The 20620-nt window shown below is 38.6% G+C and overlaps 1 protein-coding gene across 2 annotated transcripts in view; it reads right to left on the bottom strand.

Moving 5' to 3' along the window:
* Nucleotides 1-20620, bottom strand: part of FYB2 (FYN binding protein 2) — a 97889-nt gene that overhangs the window by 37337 nt on the left and 39932 nt on the right. Inside the window, exons 4-5 of one of the 2 annotated variants that reach the window (XM_019742549.2) lie at nt 20247-20277; nt 860-960 (exon numbers count right to left, since the gene is read on the bottom strand). In XM_019742549.2, the coding sequence (XP_019598108.2) occupies nt 860-960; nt 20247-20277 (132 nt within the window). Of the gene's footprint in view, nt 1-859; nt 961-20246; nt 20281-20620 lie in introns of both variants that reach the window. The other variant, XM_019742548.2, reaches the window with a different exon arrangement.

Here is a 20620-nt window from a genome sequence, read left to right on the forward strand (position 1 = left end):
AGAGGCAGTCTGAGCCCGGTTCACGTTATAGCTCTACTAAATATTACTTGCGTGACCTTACACAACTCAATCTGATCTTGAGTTTCACATCTCTAAAAGTGGTTAATGAAACCACTATGTTAACAGGGATGTATACAGAGAACCTAACAGAACTGCCGCCCATGGTAGAGGCTCAGTAAATCCTCGTGTTTATTCTGGCACCAATATTTGTGCCTTTTGTAGAGAAGAATTGGCTGATCCTATAGGCAGAACAGACATAGAAACTTGTAGAAATGCTATGAGTCCCTACTTCTGCTTCTTCCCTGACAGGGTCTCAGTTTTCACAGAAAGGTCTGAGTTTTTTCAGTGATACCAGAGGCAGGAAGATTTGCTCTGAACCAGTGGTCAGATCCATTAAATGAATTCTCTGCTCCCATTCAGGCTAAACACAGGGGCCTAATTCTCATGGCCTGTTATCTCCCTCTCCACACACAGAGTCACCAGGGGACTTCAAGAAAGATACTACAAGAAGGGAGATGAAGTTTCTATAGGAGGACAAGGAAGAAAAAGAAATCACCCTATCTTGATTTTTCCCTCCCACATATTGACAAAAGGCTAAGCATCTCAGTAGATTGGTGAAAGAGAGAATAGAAGAGGGTAAAGAGAAGGCAAGCACTAGGAGTCGTGAGATAGCATTGATGCCCAACTGGATTTATTTATATTTTTAAGAGACTAGACGGGGGGGAGGGGGGAAAGAAATGAGATGGTAAAGCAGCATGGCTGTGAATGTTTAAACTTACAGTGAGCTTGGGAAAATACCATTTTTGACACATTTTCATTCCACACAGGGTTACAATATTAATTGGCTTAGCAGACTTACAATCAGCAATTTCTTTTGAGGTGCACAGGTTAATGGAGTTCCGACAGTGTCTCAGATATGAGATTGTTGTCTCATAATTATGTAGTTCTTCCAAGTCAGCACTGAGAAACATGGAGAACAAAAAGATTACTTAAAATAAAACATTTCTTTAAACATTTAAAAACTTTTTGTAGTTTTTCTCCTCACCAGAGAGGTAATATAAGTGTGTCTGACCAATATAGTAACCTTAGCAGATATGGAAGGCATATCACCCCTACACTAAATACACAGGAATTCTGGATGAAATATAACAGTGCAAAGAATTACACAATGAACATGTAACTCACCTAAAAATCAATAAGAATTCTTTAAAAAATCCCCAGGTGCCAGATAATAGAGAGGAAACTCGCAGTTAAAGATGTAAGTGATAATTTCAGCCAAGGGACTCAAAGGAAAATTGGGACCAGATAAAGAAAGATCTTAGTAATTGGGGGGCTAGGGATTTAATGCCTGCATCAGAAGTTAAGTCTGAGCCACAGGCCTCATCTGAATGGGAAGCTGGAACTGAGCTATCCACATAAAGTCCAGACAAAATGCCATCCCATCCATAAAACAAATTCTAAAAAATTATCTGTGCGCAATCCCAGGCATTGAGCTGGGAAGACTGCTATCTGACTATAGCCATTGGAGCTATAAAGGGTCACCCATGAGAAATCAAACTTGAAAACCCAACACCAAGTACAGGTATAGGTTCTATCTATTACTAATTAATTAGTAATAAAACTAACTCAAGAACAACTGAAATTTTTCTAGGACTTCAAGGATAACTCAGTATCAGAAAATCTGTCATTGCAATTAATCACACTGAAACACAAAGCCAAAAGGGTACTTGAAATCCAAGCTCCCTTTGGAAAGCTAATCTGAAATCACTCAGTGACCATGCTTCCATGAACCATGGCACCTCTGCTTTCTAAAGGAAATAATTCCCACTCAAAGAAGCTTTTAGTCAAAAACTGCATGCCACCCATGATGAGCCAGCATAGGTGGTCAGAAGAGATAACTCATGGGAGAATTAATAATAGAATGACTTTAAAATAAGTATGTTTTAAGTGTTCAAAGAAATAAAGTGAGGGATAAAAGCCACAAGAGAGAATGAAAAAGGAACATGTAGATTTGGAGACAGGAGAAAGCAGTTATAGAAATTACAGACATAGTTCTTGAAATAAAACATTTAATGTAGAGGTTACAAAGCAGACTAGACACAGCAGAGGAAAGACTTGGTGAATTACTTAGGTGTGAGGAGGTAACACAGAGAGATAGAGAGATGGAAAATAGCAAAACTTATCCATAGGAAGGATAGAACGAGAAGGTCCAATGTATGTACTAGGGACTCTAGAAGGAAAAAAGAAAGGAGATGATGAAAAGGAGTCAATATTGACATGATAATAGCTAAGAGTTTTCTAAAATTGAAAAAGGATATAAACCAATCTACTGAAGCAAATTTAACAGTAAGAAATAATGATAAACTCATGCTTACACAGTTTGTAATAAATTAACATAAGACAAAGAAAAAAAAGAAAAAATGTAAAAGCTGTGTGAGAGAAAAGACAGGAGCAGCAGACCGGCAATGGATTTCTCATTATCAACAATAGATGGTGGGGATTGTGGGTAATAGTTTAAAGCTCTGCCAATATACAGATATCTGCCAATATAAAATTCTCTTCCAGCTGAATTATCCTTCAAGGGTGAGGGAGAAACAAAGATGTTTCTAGAATACAAGTACCTGTACACGCATTTACTGCTCACAGATCCCTGAAATTGCACTAGTAATGAAGTAGGATATAAAAAACAGTGGTGATCAAAGAAATTAATAAAGCTATTGGTCAATCTAAATAAATGTTGACTATGAAATATGACTAATTTGTGGAAGTTTAAAAATAAAATGGAATTAAAATGTTGAATAATATGGAAGATGGTAAAGAAGGCTATGGGAATTATTCTCAGGTTTGTGCTATTTAGGAGCAGGATACAGATTTTGACTACCATTAGATTTAGTTAATCATGGATGTCAAAATTTAGCTGTAACCATGAAAAATGATTAATATAGAATATTTAACTTCTCACCGTAGGAAAATATGCAGTAAGAAAGCTTAAACATTTAAGTAGAAGGCAGAAGAGGAAGAAAAAAAATACAAGTAAAGAAATTTCACCTGGAATTAATAATTATTTCAAAACAAAGAGTTTGAAAAAAAAAATGAAATTTCACAGTAAATTTAAAACATAAAGTGTAATGGGAAAAAGTCCAAATAGATCAAGAGTCACAAAAATGCAGAGATTAACTTACTCCAATAAAATAGAGAATATCTAATTGGATGTTTTAAAAATCCTACTGGTGCTGCTAAAAAGCAGCACATAAACCAAAGCTCCCACATAAATGAATAGAAAAAGAGAGGGAAACTAAATACTAACTCAAAGAAAGCTTAGGTAGGTATATTAATATTAGATCATACTTCAACGCGACTGTTCAAGAAAATGAGATAAGGTACACACACACACAGACGCACATACAAATTAGAGCTAAGGAGGGGGACAAAATGAGAGATAGTTTTCAGTTTTGAGAAAGTTATAAAAATGTTATGATCAGTTCTATGCCAATACATTTGAAAATCTAGAGAAAATCAGCAATTCTAGAGAATTATATAAAATTATCACAGGGATTGAAGGGAAATAGAAAGACTGATAGGCCAGTAAACCATCAAAGGGCTTGAATCAACAGTACACACACCCACAGCCCACCCCCCCATTCAACCAACCTATCTCCTTTGCCACCACCAAATAGTTTTATAGACAAGTTTTACAGAAAAAGAAGCTACACTACTCATTTAAGAGGATAGTATAATTGAATATGAAAACCACAAAATGATCAAACCACAAAATAAAAATATAGCCCAATCTCACTTAAAACATTTTAGCTCAAATAAATAAAATAGTGGAAATGAATTAATTAGTAATAAAACTAACTCAAGAACAACTGAAATTTTTCTAGGACTTCAAGGATAACTCAATATCAGAAAATCTGTCATTGCAATTAATCACACTGAAATAATAAAAGAGAAAAATAACCCACCCAGATTATTTTAATAGTTGCAGTAAAGCATTCTAGGTAGATCAATTTTCTTAATTAGATTAACCTCCAACAAATATCACACTTAATAGGCAAGTGGAACAAAGAGTCAATATGTAAACTCTACTGGGAACTCCTACAATAGAAAAAAATCAAACCCATAGAAAATTGGACAAAAGAATATGGCAGACATCACAGGACAGAACCACTGACTAGCTTATATAAGTAAATTTACAACCTTATAGTGAACAGGGAAATGGAGGTCAAGACAACGAGAATTTGATTCACACCCTTCAGGTTAGCAAAAATCTTAAAGTTTGATAAAAATATCTCATTTAGCCAGAATATGGAGAAACAGGATCTCTTTACACTGGTTTGAGAGTGTGAATTGGCTATTTTGAAGAATAACTTTTCAATATCTAGCCAACCTGAAGTTGTTTATTTACTATTGTTTCGCACTTTTAACTCTAAGTAAAAAACCTAGAGAAACTTGCTTTTATATTTACCTAGAAATATGAGGATGATTACTGCAGCCTCATCTGAAAGGGTGAATGAAAATTTAAAACAACCTAAATGTCCCTCAGTAAGGGAATACATGAACAAATTGTGGTATGTTTATATGATGAAATACACACAATATGCAATTATAATGAATAAATTAGACTTGCATGCATGAACATAGAATACAAAAACACAGCTTTGAAAAAAAATTAAGTTGCCGAGGGAATAAATAAGGTGCCATGCATACAAAAATGTAAAATACTGTGTTTTAATAGATAGATGAGTTTGTAGCTAAAGTATAAGAAATACACTAAATGGATTCACTCCTACAATGCGAGTTGGTGTTGCCAATGGGAAAGGAGAAAGAGAAATGGGACTGGGGAGTGAAATGAAAGAGACTTCAACTGTATCCATATCAAATGGAAAGTAATTACTTCACACCGGATGTGGAGAGAGGAGAAAATATTATTCCATAATCCTCCCACCTTAACACAAGTGAGGTCTCAGTAGTTTGGTAATCTTCCTGATTTTTTCCATTTATATGTGTATCTGTATAGTTGTTGACAATGAAAAGTTGTTACTTTCTCTCTTTTCTTTTTTTCCTCCCCATTTATTATTATATCATAAGCACATTCTACCCAATTGTTTTCCCTCCTTTCTTTGGTCATTTTGGATATTTCCAGGTTTGTTTGTTTTTTTCATAGTCTCTATAATATTTTTAAAGATGAATGAATAGTTCATTTTGTAGAAAACAAAAAAATTATAAACTCTAATATATCAGTAATTTCTCCTCTCATTATTTTGTTCTCCTCCCCCTGCATGAAGTAAAAAAGAGGAACTTTCTTAAATTATAGACTATACCATGTATCTCATGCTCCAGTGGCCTAAATCTTATTGGGATATGGTAAATTAACTTTATTAATAAGAAACAATTTGTGGAAAAATTGAAAGAAGATGTCTAATCAATTTCTTACACTACTTCTGTCAGAAATGAATAAACACCTAACTTCAGATGATCAGAAAGAATTTCAACCAAATTAAAAAATAAAGAGCATCTTCAGATCAATTGTCATTACAGAGAGGCAGTCTCAGGGTTAATATTAAAAGGAGAAAAATATATTGTAGATCTATTTAAACCCCTCTTTTTGCTACCTGAGAATGTCTTTTATCTTTTTTCTGGTCCATTAAAACCAGGTCTGAGATCTGTCTCGATTTAATACGGTGTGGGTCAATATAAAGAACTTGGATTGCAGAGAATAAATAACTCTATGAATTAAATATATCCGTGCTTCAATTTCTTTGTTTCAACATGTATTAAAATATCTGTCTACAGTCTGTCTCCAGGACTGTAGACATTGTTGGGAGGCAGCACAGAATTACAGACAGATTGGGGTCAGACAGATTTGAATTTGAATCCTAGCTCTTCTACTTTCTAATTATAAAGTATTGGATAAATCCCTTAATCCTTAGTTTCCTACTCTACAAAAAATCCTTCGTTTCCTACTCTTTAAAGGTATATTATGGATATTGGATGAAATATTTGCACTCTTCACATAGGCATTCCACAAAAGTGTGCTAGTAATCTTATATTAGACGACAGAAATTATAGGTTTTTTAAAAAAAAAAGTTTTGGAGTTTGCATTTTGGAAAGTTCTTTTTACTTCTGGCATAGCATCAGATTTTTATCTTTTCCGATTTTCTTATAGAAAACCCTTAGTAATTTAAATATTACATAATAAAATATTAATGTCTGTTGATGATATCTTCAACATTATCTATGTTCAAGAAGAAACAATATCTCCTTAAATATGATGCAAATGCTGAAGATGATTTACAAAAGCGGGTATTTCTCTTTGTGTTTGGTCCCTAAGAGACCCATTTTCAAAATACATTTTGAACAAGTGAGCTCTCTTTGGCTGAAGCATGGAATTGTGACTTCTCGTGCTTGTTTACACTTGCCGTGTCTACTTTAGGCCACAGCCCTCCTTTGGAGAATAATCTGTCAACCTCTGTATTAGGCTCTACACTTTGGAGAAGTGGTACACACGGCTCATTCAAACATCTGTTCATTTGGTCAAACAGTGAAATTATCCATCACAGTATTAGTAGCTGTTATTTTGGTTGGTGCAAAAGTAATTGCGGTTTTTGAAATTTTTTTTTTTTAACCTTTTATTTATTTTAAGCATGTTTTTTCAGGACCCCTCAGCTCCAAGTCAAGTAGTTGCTTCAATCTAGTTGTGGAGGGCACAGTTCACAGTGGCCCATGTAGGGATTGAACCAGCAACCCTGGTGTTATGAGCATTGTGCTCTAACCAACTGAGCTAACCAGCCACCCTGTTTTTTGCAATTTTTAACCTTTTAAACTGCAATTACTTTTGCACCAACCTAATGCTATTTGTTGAGGGTTTATCACACGTTAGGTACTGTACTTAGGTTTATCATATCTATCTCCCTCTGGCTGTGTGGTCGTAAGCAATCATTTAGGGTCTCAGAGCCTTTATTTCTTCATAGGGTCTCTGAGGCAATTACTGAGTGAACACATGGGAAATGCCTGACAGGCACACTTCCTCTCTCATCTTCTCCTGCCCCGCATTGCAGGAGTCTGTGTCAAAAAGTTTCACTGCAGGACAGTTCTGGAAAATCTAAGGTAGAGTTTGCATTAACTAGAAAGACTGAGACTTCAACAGCAAAACCTGTTATAGCCTTACTTTAAAAAATATAGCTAATATATACTATTATGTCAGTTTCAGGTGTACACCATAACTGTTCAACATTTATATACCCAAAGAAGTGATCACGGTAAGTCCAGCAACCATTGGACACCATACTACATTATCACAATATTATTGACTATATTCCCCATGCTGTACATTACGTCCCCATAACTTATTTGTCTTTATACCTGGAAATTTAGACCTCTTATTCCCTTTCATCTCCCCCCCGCCACCTTTAAAAAATTTTTCAATTACAGTTAACATTCAATATTATTTTATATTAATGTCAGGTGTACAGCATAGTGGTTAGACATTTGTATAATTTAAGAAATGATCCTCTTGACTTGTCCAGTACCCACCTGGCACTATGCATAGTTATTACCATACTATTGACTATGTTCCTTATGCTTTGCATCCCCATGACTATTTTGTCACTACCAGTTTGTACTTCTTAATCCCTTCCCCTTTTTTCAACCTGCCCCTCAAACCCCCGTCTCATCTAGTAACTATCAGTTGTTCTCCACAAAAACCTATGATGACTGTGAAGGTTAATTTTATGTGTCAAGTTGACTGGCCACAGGGGTCCAGATTAAATATTATTTCTGGACTTGTCTGTGAGGGTGTTTTTGGGGTGAGATTAGCATTTGAATCAGCGGACCCAGTACAGTACATACCCTGCCCCAGTGTGGGTGGGCATCATGCCATCCCTTGCGGGCCTGAATAGAACCAAAGGCGAGGAAGGAGGATTTTGTTCCCTTTTTCCTGCCTCACTGTTGAGCTGGGACATCTCATCTCATCTTCTCCGGCCCTTGGACTGGGATTTATGTCATCAGCTCCCCTGGTTCTCAGGCCTTTGACCTAGACTCAGTTACCCCACTGACTTCCCTGAGTCTCCAGCTTGCAGAGGACACATCATGGGACTTGACCTCCATAATCATGTCAGCCAGTTCCTCATAATTAATAAATAATAACTATTATACACATAATATATATTATGCATAATCACATCTATACATGTATGTCCTTCTGTTTCTCTGGAGAACCCTAATACCATGACCAGGTAAATGTCATTAGAGTGGTACCTAACCTTACACAACCTGCCATCCCCCCTGGCCTCAGTTTCCAGAGTAACATGGTTAACTCTGAAGCCGCATTGTCAAACCCCTGATCTCATTTATAAGGAGCACATGTAACAATAACAATAGCTAATAATTATTGAGCACTTCCTGTGTGCCAGATACTGTTCCAATTACATGTGTGAATTCATTTGATCCTTATTCGACCCTATGAAGTAGATACTCTCATTTTTTTCATGTTCAGATGAGAAAACTGAAACATAATTTAAGGTCACAGAGAAGTAAGTGTTAGAGCAGAGGTCAGAAGCCAGGTATTTGACTCCAGGATCTGGGGTCTTAACCACCATTTTCCCCGAAAATAAGACCTAGCCAGACAATCACTTCTAATGCATCTTTTGGAGCAAAAATTAATATAAGATCTGGTCTTATTTTACTACAGTGTAAGACCAGGTATAATATAATATAATATAATATAATATAATATAATATAATATAATATAATATAATATAATATAATACCAGGTATAATATAATAATATAATATAATATAATATAATATAATATAATATAATACCGGGTCTTATATAAAATAATATAAGACCGGGTCTTTTATACTATAATATAATGTAAGACCCAGTCTTATATTAATTTTTGCTCCAAAAGACGCATTAGAACTGATTGTCTGGCTGGGTCTTATTTTCGGGGAAACACAGTAGCACCTCACAAAAGGGAGGCACCCGTTAAAGTGTAACATAGCATGAACAACTGCCACTGCGATGGAAGTCATCACAGAAGGAAGTCATAGGCCTGTACAGCAGAGACGACCCAGAGGACTGAACAAACTATAATCAAGACTATGATGAGAAAGATCACATCTGCTAAAGATGCAAAAGTGGAGAAGCTCTGAGATTTCTCAGTCATTGACTCACATACTCCCATTCACTCTTTGATCAAACTATATTCACGTTCATGTTGTCTACATTATCTCATTTCACCCTCTCAGTAGGACTCTGAAGCATTTTACAGATGAGGAAACCGAGGCTTGGAGACTTTGAGCAACTCTCCCAAGATAGCACTCTGGTTAAGTAGCAGAGTGGGTCTGGAAACCAAGCCCTGTGATTCCTAGTTTATTGCTCTTCTCTGAACTACAGGTCACTCTAGAACCCAGGAGAAACTGTGAAATGAAAATAAAGAAGCACAGGATGATGATGAAGGTCAAGGAGCTTATGAGTGGCTTTGAGATACTATTTTTCAAAACTCTGTTAGGCTGATTCAACAGTCTCACAAATCAATTCTTCTCTATATTAGCCATTCATATGGGGAAAGTGTGATGGGAAGTCACTATTCTTCTCTGTGCCTGACATCACTTATAAAATAAGGACAGTATTATTTAACCCGTATTTTGAGGTTAAGGTGAAATCAATGAAGCCACTGGCGAAATTAGGAATGCCTCTAAGAGCATTTGGCTCCTAATGCAACTGCTAAGCAGATTCTTAGTAATCCAGCGGCAACTGCTGCAGCATAAAACAAAACGACCTCAAGCCCTCGTTTACATTATTAAGGTCAACCTTTAAAATATCTGCATCTCAAATTTCAGGGAGTCTGCTTTGAGGTGGGCCATAAGACCTAACCCTATTGGCTTAGGGTTAGGTCTCCCCAAAAGAGGGAGACGAGGTCACCCTCTGAGCTGGAGGCCAGCTTTACTAGGAGCCCTGTCTCCTGACTCCCAGCCTCTGCCTATAGCACTAGATCTCTTTACAGACAAATCCTGCTCCTACCAACACCTGGCAAATCACTGCCATTCATCAAGTGTTTACGACACTGCCGGGCACTTTGTGGAATTACAGATATTTATCTCAATTCTTACAGCAATCCTAGGAGGTAGCACTTATTGATTTGGCCATTTCCCATGTGAGGAAATGGGAGGCCCAGAGATATTAAATAACTTTTCTAAGATCACACAGCTAGTATGAGGAGCTCCAAATATGAATCCAAGGCGATCTGACACAAAAGTCTGTTCTCTTAACCTCTTATAACACATTCCCAGGATCTTCCGATTTTTAAGTACTGCTATGTTATTCAATTTAAACAAATTTCAATTATGGTAAGAAAGAAGTATTAGATTCCCTGCTTTCAAAAAAAAAAATAATTTAGATAGGGAGGGAAAATACACCCAAGAAACTGGAAAATAACAAAAACAGACTGTATATCATTGAGTCTCAGCTAAATACCATCTAAGTCCATTTTATTATCCAGCCAACATTTGCTGAACTATTATTACATGTTACACCGCCTACCACTATACTTTCTAATCATGTCAAATTACCTATGGATGTCTCCTGCCTCTGTGCTTTTGTATGTATGGTCCCTTTGCTTATAATATCCTTACCACCAATGTCCTCTTTACAAACTTCTACTTATGCTTTAAAATACTAAATAAGTGTCATTCTCTCTGGTCCTTCTACAATCTGTTCACATAGCAGCCAAGACAATCTTCTAAAAAGATAATTTCGATCTTGTCACAATCCTGCTTAAGACTCTCCAGAGGTTTCCTATGGTTTATATTAGAAAACAAATAACAACGTAACTATCAAACACCTCAGCGTTATGCTCTCACTCCTAGCATCCTCTCCATCCTCCTGTCCTGCCATCTCTCCCTCCCTCATTACACTCTAACCCCACTGCCCCCCTTTCTGTTTTGCAAGGATGCCATGCTCTCTCCTCCCTCGAGGACTTGGCAAGTGCTGCTCCTGCCGGCTGGAACGGCCAGCTCCTTCTCGACTATCAGGTCTCACCTTAGATGTTGCCTTCAAGAAAGTCCCTCTCCTGCTACCTTTTCCAAACAGCCCTCCTCTCCAGCTGTTTCTATTGACCATACCCTCTGCGTTATACCATTCTCAAGAGTTGCCATGATTTTCAAATCATTTCATTCCTTTTTTGTTAGTTTCATGTTGTCTCTCTTGCTCTGGGGTCTTACATATCACTTACTGCTGAGTCTCCAGTGACTAATACAGTGGCTGGCACATCATTGACTCCCAGCTGTCTGCATTCTCCTGTGATGCTCACAGAAATACTAGTAACTCCTAGATGGATAGGTAGATGATATCACTTTTTTTCCCCCATGGAGCTCCTCCTCTGCACCAAGCATTATTCTAGAATATAAAAGCAAATAATTGACAAGGTCCTTGAACTCAAGACTTTCATAGTCTTGAATAAAACAGAAAATAAACAGGGAGAATAAATATTATCATTTAAAGCATTAATAAATATTAATTGGAGAATAAAACAGGCTTATATACTGAATAGACAGTGGCTTGGGAGAGGAAACAGGAGCTACAGTCAGGGAGGTTGACATTTAAGCATTTACCTTACATTATATCAGTATTTGCTTATTTGTTTTTCTTCCCAACTGAAATGTGCGCTCTATGAGGATAAATACTTTGTTTTATTTTCTGTTGGGTTATTGGCATCTAGAACAATGTTTGGCACATACTTGGGGCTCAGTAAATATTTCCTGTATGAATGAATGAATGAATGAATGAATGAATGAATGAATACTGAGTGATGAGAAGGAGCTGTCAGGTGAAGATCTGGGAGAAGACCACTCTATACACAGAAAAATGATCACCTCCCAGATATCATTTCTACTTGGTAAGAATGTGCTTGCTGTGGTTGAAGAGGAGCCAGAAGGCCACTCAGTGGGCTGAAGACAGTGATCAAGGGAGAGAGGAGGTTAGGGGAGGTGTGAAGAGTGGAGAGTAAAGGGGAGAACATATAGGACCTTCTTGGCCCTGGTAAAGAGTTTGTGATCTTTGAATTTTATTCTAAATGTAAAAGGGAGGTGAAGTGCTCAACTATTAGTTAGATTAAATAAATATTGAATTCAAAGTGTATTGAGTCCACAGAAGAGGGGGAAGAGAGGAGAGTGCCTCCCATGAGGGCTAAAATAATGGCAAGCTTCTTGGCAGAGTGTCACTTGCTCGACAGTAGACTAAGAAAGAACAGAGGAAAGAAAGGATTTCATGGGAGTCCACATCTTCACGTGGTAGTAGTCCTTAGATGGTATGCAAGGGCAAATGAAGAGCTCAGATTGCCCAAATCATTTAGCTTTAATATTACGAGGATATGGTATAGCATATGCAAATTAATGCAAAAATAAAGATAACACAGTCTTGGAATGTTTACTTATACAAAAGCTCATAGAAGAGAATATCATTCTATCTGCCCATTTATGCCCCCATCAATCAGTGTATCTGTCACTCCTTTGGTCTATCACTTATTCTTTAAAGAATTACTTGCATGTCAACTTCCTGGGAAAACTAAGGTGAGAAAGTCAGACAAAAAAAAACCAAAAAAAAAAAAACCAACTCATGGAGTTTACAGTCTAATAGCTATCTCCCCAAATCCTTTATGTTGAAAATTCTGAGAAAAAAACAGTGTAGCTGAAAATCTTTATAAACATATAGTCCTGAATTCACATTCTGGATAAGCTCTGTATTATCTCGGACTTAAGGGAAAGTCATGAAATGCCTCTGAGCCCTTGGTTTTTCACCTACACACTAGGAATATTAATTTTACCCTCCTGAGATGGTCATGGTGCTAAAAGGATTCTGATAGATGTAGAGGGCTGGGTAATGGACTGATATTCCATTCAATCTTTCTTTGTACCTTTCTTTCTATGTACAAAACTAGGCTCCCAGTCTGCAACTTGTGGTTGTTTCATTTCTTCATAAATCATGACTTTTTCGAACTCATCATTTGAATGCCATGAAGAGAGAAGACAACACTTGGTTCCAGGTGCCTTCACACTTTTGCTCCTCCCTGGCCAGCTTCCCTCACACAGCTCTTTCTGCTGTGATAGAAAATGAAATTCTAGGGCAGGCATTGAAGAACCCGGGCCTGGAAAATGTCCAGGCTCAACTTGTGGAGCAGGCCACGAGTCTATTCAACCTTGCCTTCTCTCATCATAAGTAAAGATCTCACGTGACTCTGTAATAAGGCAGCCGGAAGTGGTGGTTGAGAGGCCGTGGTCTGGAGCCAGGCTGGCCTGCTAAGCCCTGGTAGTACAGATCCAGCCGCAGCTATCCAGTACGGGGCAGTTGTAGTTGGGAGTTTTAAGACGGGAGAGTTGACATAAATATAGGGCATAAGGTGTGGTCGATGGGAAGTGCTCAATATGTAGAATCTTTAGGTGATTTTTTTTTTTTTTTTAAAGGAGGAATACTCAAAAACATGAAAGAAGAGAAAAACCCTAAGTAAATTCACTGCTCCTGCCTTGTGAAAGACAGGTCAGATAGTGGCCTTGTTGTGTCCCTGAAACCCAGTTGAAAAGGGATAATAAGCTATTGAAGGGCTGACGTTGAAGACACCTGAATGTTCTAGGTACAGGCTTGAAAAACGGCCTTGTCTTCATTCTTGCCCCATAGCAATTCCGTTTAGCACACGGGGTCTTGGAGCCCACTTTCACCAGATGTCATGTGAGGAGGCTGCTTGGCTGCTGGGCAGTCAGAGAAGATCTGTGCCAGTCACAAGGACCTAAGCACAGCCATGCAGCAAAGAGCACTGGAGCAGCCAGCAGCTTCAAAACCAGCCTTTGGAGATTCTGATCTTACATGCACCAAGGCACACGGATGGACTGACTGCTTTTGTTTTGTCAAGTAGAAAGAAATCCCAAATAGCATTCAGGAAGGAGCAGTCTTGTATTGAGCACTGGTGATGGGCCAAGCACTGTGCACGTGTTCATATCAGCAGGGATAGAAACCAAATCACGCAGAAGCGGTCCTAGAATCCGATCTTTCTCTCACGTCTCCCTCCCCATGACTGATCCAGAAATGGCTGGCTTTTCTCCCCAATATAACTTGAATTTATTAATTTCTTTACCTCCATTTCTAGCACCTTGTGCGTGTTGTTATTTCACCTCTCTGTGACTTGGTTTCCTCATCTATAAAATGGGATGGTTTCATCCACTTCTTAAAGATGTCATAAATCATATATGTACTTAGAACAGACACTATATACATGTGGATTACTTTTTTTCTCTCTCTTTAGTAGGGGATATTGGGGGACAGTGTGTTTCTCCAGGGCCCATCAGCTCCAAGTCATTGTTTTTCAATCTAACTGTGGAGGGCGCAGCTCAGCTCCAAGTCCAGTCGCCGTTTTAAATCTTTACTTGCAGGAGACGCAGCCCACCGTCCCATGTGGGAATTGAACCGGCAACCTTGTTGTTGAGAGCTTGCACTCTAACGAACTGAGCCATCCAGATGCCTTTCCAACAGTTCAATGGCAGCTCGTTGTCTTCAATCTAGTTGTGGAGGGTGGAGCTCACTGGACCATGGGGGAATCAAACCAGCAATCCTGCTGCTAAGAGCTCGTGCTGTAACCAACTGAGCCATTTGGCCACCCCTGGATTGCTCTTTTTAATGTTATTATCATTGTTATGTTGTTGCAGTGGCTGCATTGGCTGTCTTTCCCTTTTCCAGTTTCCCCACTAAAGGTATTATTTATACAGCATCCAGAATGGACTTTACAAAACAAATGTTAGCTCACATCACTGCCTGGCTTAAAATTCTCCTCTGGCTTCCTAATGTATTTAGAGCAAAATCCAAATTCATTCCATGGCACACAGGAGTCACCACCACCATCCATTCCCCTAGGGCACTGTGTTTTAGCTATGCTCCCCTCCTTTCTGGCTCCTTAAATGTGGGAAGGGAGAACACCCTTGCTTATATCAGCTGTTCCCTCTCCTGGAATGTTCTTCTCCTAGACCTTCCATGACTGGGTCCTCCATCATTCAGGTCTCAATCTAAATGTCACCACCTTAGAGAGACCTTTCCTGAACATCCTACACTTCCTTTATTGCACTCTCAATCCCTAGTTACTATCCTAATACTTAAAAAAAATTTTCTTTATGGTATTTACCATGATTGAAATAAAGACAACAAATGTGTTTCATTTGACCACAGTGTCGTTGTGGTCAAATGCTATTACCATGCTCTACTTGAATGTCTTAGATAAGGCATTTAGTGCCCACTTCCACAGCATCTACTCTCCCCGTGGTCTGACACAAGTCCTACGCACAGTCACATAATCTCCCCAGCACTAGGAGGCATTTATATTGCCCAGTCTGTGTGGGGTAGAAATATCAAAAACACAAACACAAAAGCATGTTCCAAAGTATTAGGTTGAAAGAGGTCACACCGAAGATTCAAAATAGGCTCATATGATCTTTCAAAGACTATCATCAAAACAAAAACACAAAATTAAAGAGTTCGGGAGAGAAAACGGTAGACTCCTGCGATCCACCCCTAGACCCTATAGAGACACTATACTGTCTAAATCTTTTCTACTAGTGACATAAAGAACCTCTTCCTTCCTTAGCATCTTGTCTGAGATTCCCTGAGTCAGGAGTACCCTCTAACACTTCCTAATGGGAGAAAAGCCATATTTATAGCTAAATGGATAAAATATTAGCCAGCTCTGCTAAGGACGGAGAGAGCCCCAGTGCCGATGGCTGCTCTGGGATTAACCTACTTTGCTCACACAAATAAGGGCTGCTGTTCAAAAGGGATGCCGGCCATCCTGGTTCACATGAAAGAGTGAAGGCAAAGAATAATCTCCAAAGAGTCATTTCACTACTGGGAACAAATGAGATATTAATATTCCAGAGATAACAAGAGACGGAGAGGCCAAGGGTGGAAGAAACTAAGACTCATCAAGCATCTTCTGAGTACTCCACGCTTTATACAATTTATTCCATTTAGTCTTCAAGGCAATCAGTGAAGTACATACTATTGTGTTCACTTTACAGATGTGTATTTCACAGCTCTGATCTGTTAAGAAAAGACTTGTCTGAAGTACAGAGGAAGGGTTTGAACCTATGTGAATCTGATTCCAGACCTGTACTTGTTTCATTACACAACGTGACTTCTCATATATTTAGTGTACAATAAGAAGACACTCAGGAATGAAAGTGGCTATTGTACATGCACCGATTTCCTAACAAGGTGATTAAAATATGTATAGCATCCATAGAAACAGCTAAAACATAAAGATTCCTATTTTGTGAATAATGGTTGTAAACAGTGAGAATTTTAGTTTGGAGAAGAATGTAGTCCTTAGATGTTTTAAGAACTGTCATGTAAAGAAGAGGTAAAGACACTGTACACTGTACCAACTAATACATCTTGGACAGATGGCTGGGAGTCGGGGATGGGAGGTCATATGTTTTTCTAGCTCAACTTCAAGGACTTTCGAATAAACAAACAAGCAAACAAACCAACATATGTGTGCATGTACATGTAAGTTATTTTTGTTTCCTGTATATACTGCTGTACTTTCAATGTCTGTAAGAGTAGAGGCTCAATAAATATGTGTTAAATGAATAACATCTGCCCCCAAAAAAAGAAAAACACTGGATTCTCCCAATAATGAGAAAAGAATTTTTGAAGAGGCTAAAGTCTGAGCATGGATTCCTGCATTTGGTGGGAGGTTATATAACCGCTATGCAAGCTTTTTGAACACTCTGTAGACACTAGGCACCGCGCTAAACACTTAATCATTGTTTCATTTAACTCTCACCACAGTTGTATGAGTTAGGTCCTACCAATATCCCATTTTACACTCGTAAGTAGAAACTGAGGTTTGCAGAGATTAAGGCATTTGTCCAAGGTTACACCCAAGGTTACATAGGTATTTAAGCGATAAGGCATGGATTGAAACCCCAGGCTAGTGTTAACGTTATGCTATGTTACTTGGCTACATCAGATAATTGCCAGGGCCCCTTTTCAGCATTAAGGTCCTACATACTCTATTTCTAGTACCTATGTTGAAGATTAATACCGTGAACTTGGAAATGTTCTTCTCAAACAAGTGCCAGTGTCCATGGAAGTTGTATGTAAGGCTGCTTAGCATCGTGGCATTTACTTGTTCAGACTAATTTCTGATCCCTGACAGATGAAGTCCCAACTCCTTAGCATGGCGCTGACTACACTTCAGGATCCAAATTTCTCTCTTATTTTCTCATATCAGAATACTTTTTATCTGCTTATATCCTCCTCTTTAGTACTACTGCCTCGCTTTCAATCGTGTTGTAGCTCTATATAAACATGCATTGGTTCGTCCGTTTGTCCACCCACCCATCCATTCATCCACCCATCCATCTACCCACTAACCAACTATAAGTAAGTTTATTTGCAAGAATAATACCCTGTCCTCACCCACCTTACAGTCTCACAAAAGGGGACAAATAAGTAAACCTATCTAATTTTAACCCATTGCGCAAGATACATCACAAGTTCTTTCTTCTGCCATGAAGCCACCCCTAAGAATCCTGGTCCCTCTTCATCTCTTTTGTCTTTCACTCCTACAGCACTATGGCCCAGATCATTATTGAGGTACGGTCAAATTCACATCAGATGAGGGTTAGCTTCTAAAGTCCGTATGAAAGAACAGTATAGTCAAATTGCCCTTGTATACCCCTTTGGAAGAAGGTATCAGAGACTGACTACTGTTTCCCAAGACTTGTCCATCACAGTAAATTTGTCCCCCATGTGGAAATGAGTTGCTGTTTCTTTGATGAAAGTGCAAGAGAAAAAGTCAGCTTAGCGTAGAGCCAAGCTGCAGGAAAAACGCATATGTAGCTAAACACTACAATCTCAGCACACTCAATCAGACTGAGATGCTCACAGCATTCAAGGCATGAGGGAACCAAGACTAATTCAGAGTACACCAGAATGCCACTGTCCCCTCAGATTGTCACACTGGGGCCAATCTCATTGAGTAAACCATCACCTGAGCTGTGCAAATTGTTTTCTCTTTCAAATCAATGCACATAGAATGCAGCGCCACTGACATACTGTCATTTATGCTGTCATTTAACTCTGTCAAATAGACACTCAACTAGAAATTCCTGCAGCACACGAATCGTGTTGAGAACCACACTGTCCATTCCTTGTTGAACACGAGTGTCTTATCTATTCCTTGGTGTAAAAGGTCCTCCATGATTTGGTTCCTGTCTACTCCACAATCCCATTTCTTTCCATCCCTTACTCTATTTTCTATACTCTAACTCTACCTAACTACGAAGTTTCCAAAATAAGACGTGTTACTTCAACTTCCTGCCACTGCCTGTAGTACCCCCTTCCCAAGTTATCCAGCAAATGTTGACCCTCACTACTCATTTTAAATGTTTCCTCTTCAGTGCTAGTTTGATTGGATTAATGCGTGGATTCTTCAACTCTTCCTGGAACACTGGGCTTCCCCATGTAGTTTCAGTGCCCTCCCACTCTTGATGCTGGGCTTGGTCGTGTGACTTGCTTTGACCAATAAGATGTCAGCACATGTGATACAGCAGAGGCTTGAAAAGTATTTGTGCATTGGACTTGTCTGCTAGGAGGAAATTCCTCAGTTAGCTTGTTGGAGGATGAGACAGATGGTACTAAGTCAGGTTGCCCTAGTCATCCCAGCCAAGGCAATCCTAGATCAGCCAGATGCAAGCTGACCCGCAGACACAGGAGGAATCTCAGTCAATATCAGCAAAACTGCCTAGATAGTCGATAACACATGAGCAACACCAGCTGATCCCTCAAACCCACACGCGCTTCGTATACTGTGGATGTTTCTTGTTGATAGTTATGGAATATTACTGTAGCAATCGATAACTCATGAGGACTTCCTTGACTCCTCCAAGGAAAAGCAATCACTCCCATATTTTTGCAAACTCTGAATCTTGTATCTTTCTCTATTACAAAATTTAACATTTTCTACTACTCTAAACATGTGATAAACGAATAATATGATTATTTATTTTTAGGTTCAATTGTTCTTGAGAACAGCAACATCTTTGTGAGGGAGGTGAGGTGAGATAGTCAGAATAGTTTGGGCATAGCTGGTAGTACAACCACTATGGAAAACAGTATGGCAGGTCCTCAAAATGTTACAAATTAAATTACCATATGACCCAGCAATCCCACTCTGGGTATAAACCCAAAGGAAATGAAAACAGGATCTTGAAGAGATATCTGCACTCCCATGTTCATTGTAGCATTATTCACAATAGCCAAGACATGAAAACAATCTAGGTGTCCATCAATAGATGAATGAATAAAGTAGATGTGGTAATATACAATGAACTATTAAGTAGCCACAAGAAAGGAAATTCTGCTATTTATGACAACATGGATAGATCTTCAGGGCATTATGCTGAGTGAGGTAAGTCAGACACAGAAAGACAAATACTGTATAATATCACTTACATGTGGAATCTAAAACAAAAACAAAAACTGAACTTGTAAAAATAGAGAATAGATCACTGGTTACCAGGGACTGGGGGACTTGGAGCTGTGGTTGAACGGTACAAACTTGCAACTAGTATATAAATAAGTTCTGGAGATCTACAGCATGACATAGTGATGATAGTAAAAAAAAATAATAATAATAATACTGTATTATAAACTTCAAAGTTTATATTATTTGTATATATTAGTATACAAATATACAAAGTATATATTATTAAGTGTGTCAGGCTTAATGCATGACACACTTCAAGGGGCTCAATAGATAGTATTTGATTGAGGGAATTAAGGAACTGACATTTCCATGGCAAAATTCTTAGAATGAGTGCACCAAAAATAGAAGGTCCTTTGTCCCACTACCAATTCCTAACACTGCACCAGCTGCCCTCAGCATTCTATGGTCTCTAATTTGATTTATTACTATGGAAGCTAATGTTTCAATTTACTGACCCCAACTGTACAATAAATAAAAGTACCTCAGAGGACCATCTTTGCAACTTAATGTCAGCAGGGCTGTTAAATGCAGTTTATTTAATCTCTCATCTAAATCAAAAATTGCAGTTTGTTACTTATAAATCTGCTCTTCCCGCAACCCTTCTGAGAAATGCCAACACCTGGCCTGTGCTTCTGGCTTGCTCTGGGCAGGCTCAGCAGCCTCGTTGGTGGTCTACACTCCTGCACAATTAAGAAACAGCTACTCACCTCTCTGGAGGCAGGTAACCTTCTTCCACAGCTGCTGCAAGGAAAAAAAAAAGGCAGAGTGAGAAAGAGGCATTAGCAACAGCCTGATTAAAACGAATTGTGTTTATGCAATGACCTGACTCCAGAGACAAAATACGGAGTGGTAACTAATCTGTGCTGCAAGCCTCCCCTTCCCCTGGCATCCAGGGAACCCTCCATCCTGCATTGCAGCCCTCACCCATACTTTATGGTGCTTAATCATGAGTATAATCTCTTGTTTTAGACTTTGACCTCCTGGAGCACTGGTATTTCTGTTGCGTTTCTCTCTTAGTCTCTTGTACCTATCACAGGGCTTGGGCAAAGAGCATGTAGCTGCCCCATTCATGCTCGAAATA

Source organism: Rhinolophus sinicus, linkage group LG06, assembly GCF_036562045.2.
Source record: "Rhinolophus sinicus isolate RSC01 linkage group LG06, ASM3656204v1, whole genome shotgun sequence".
NCBI classification, from domain to species: Eukaryota; Metazoa; Chordata; class Mammalia; order Chiroptera; family Rhinolophidae; genus Rhinolophus; species Rhinolophus sinicus.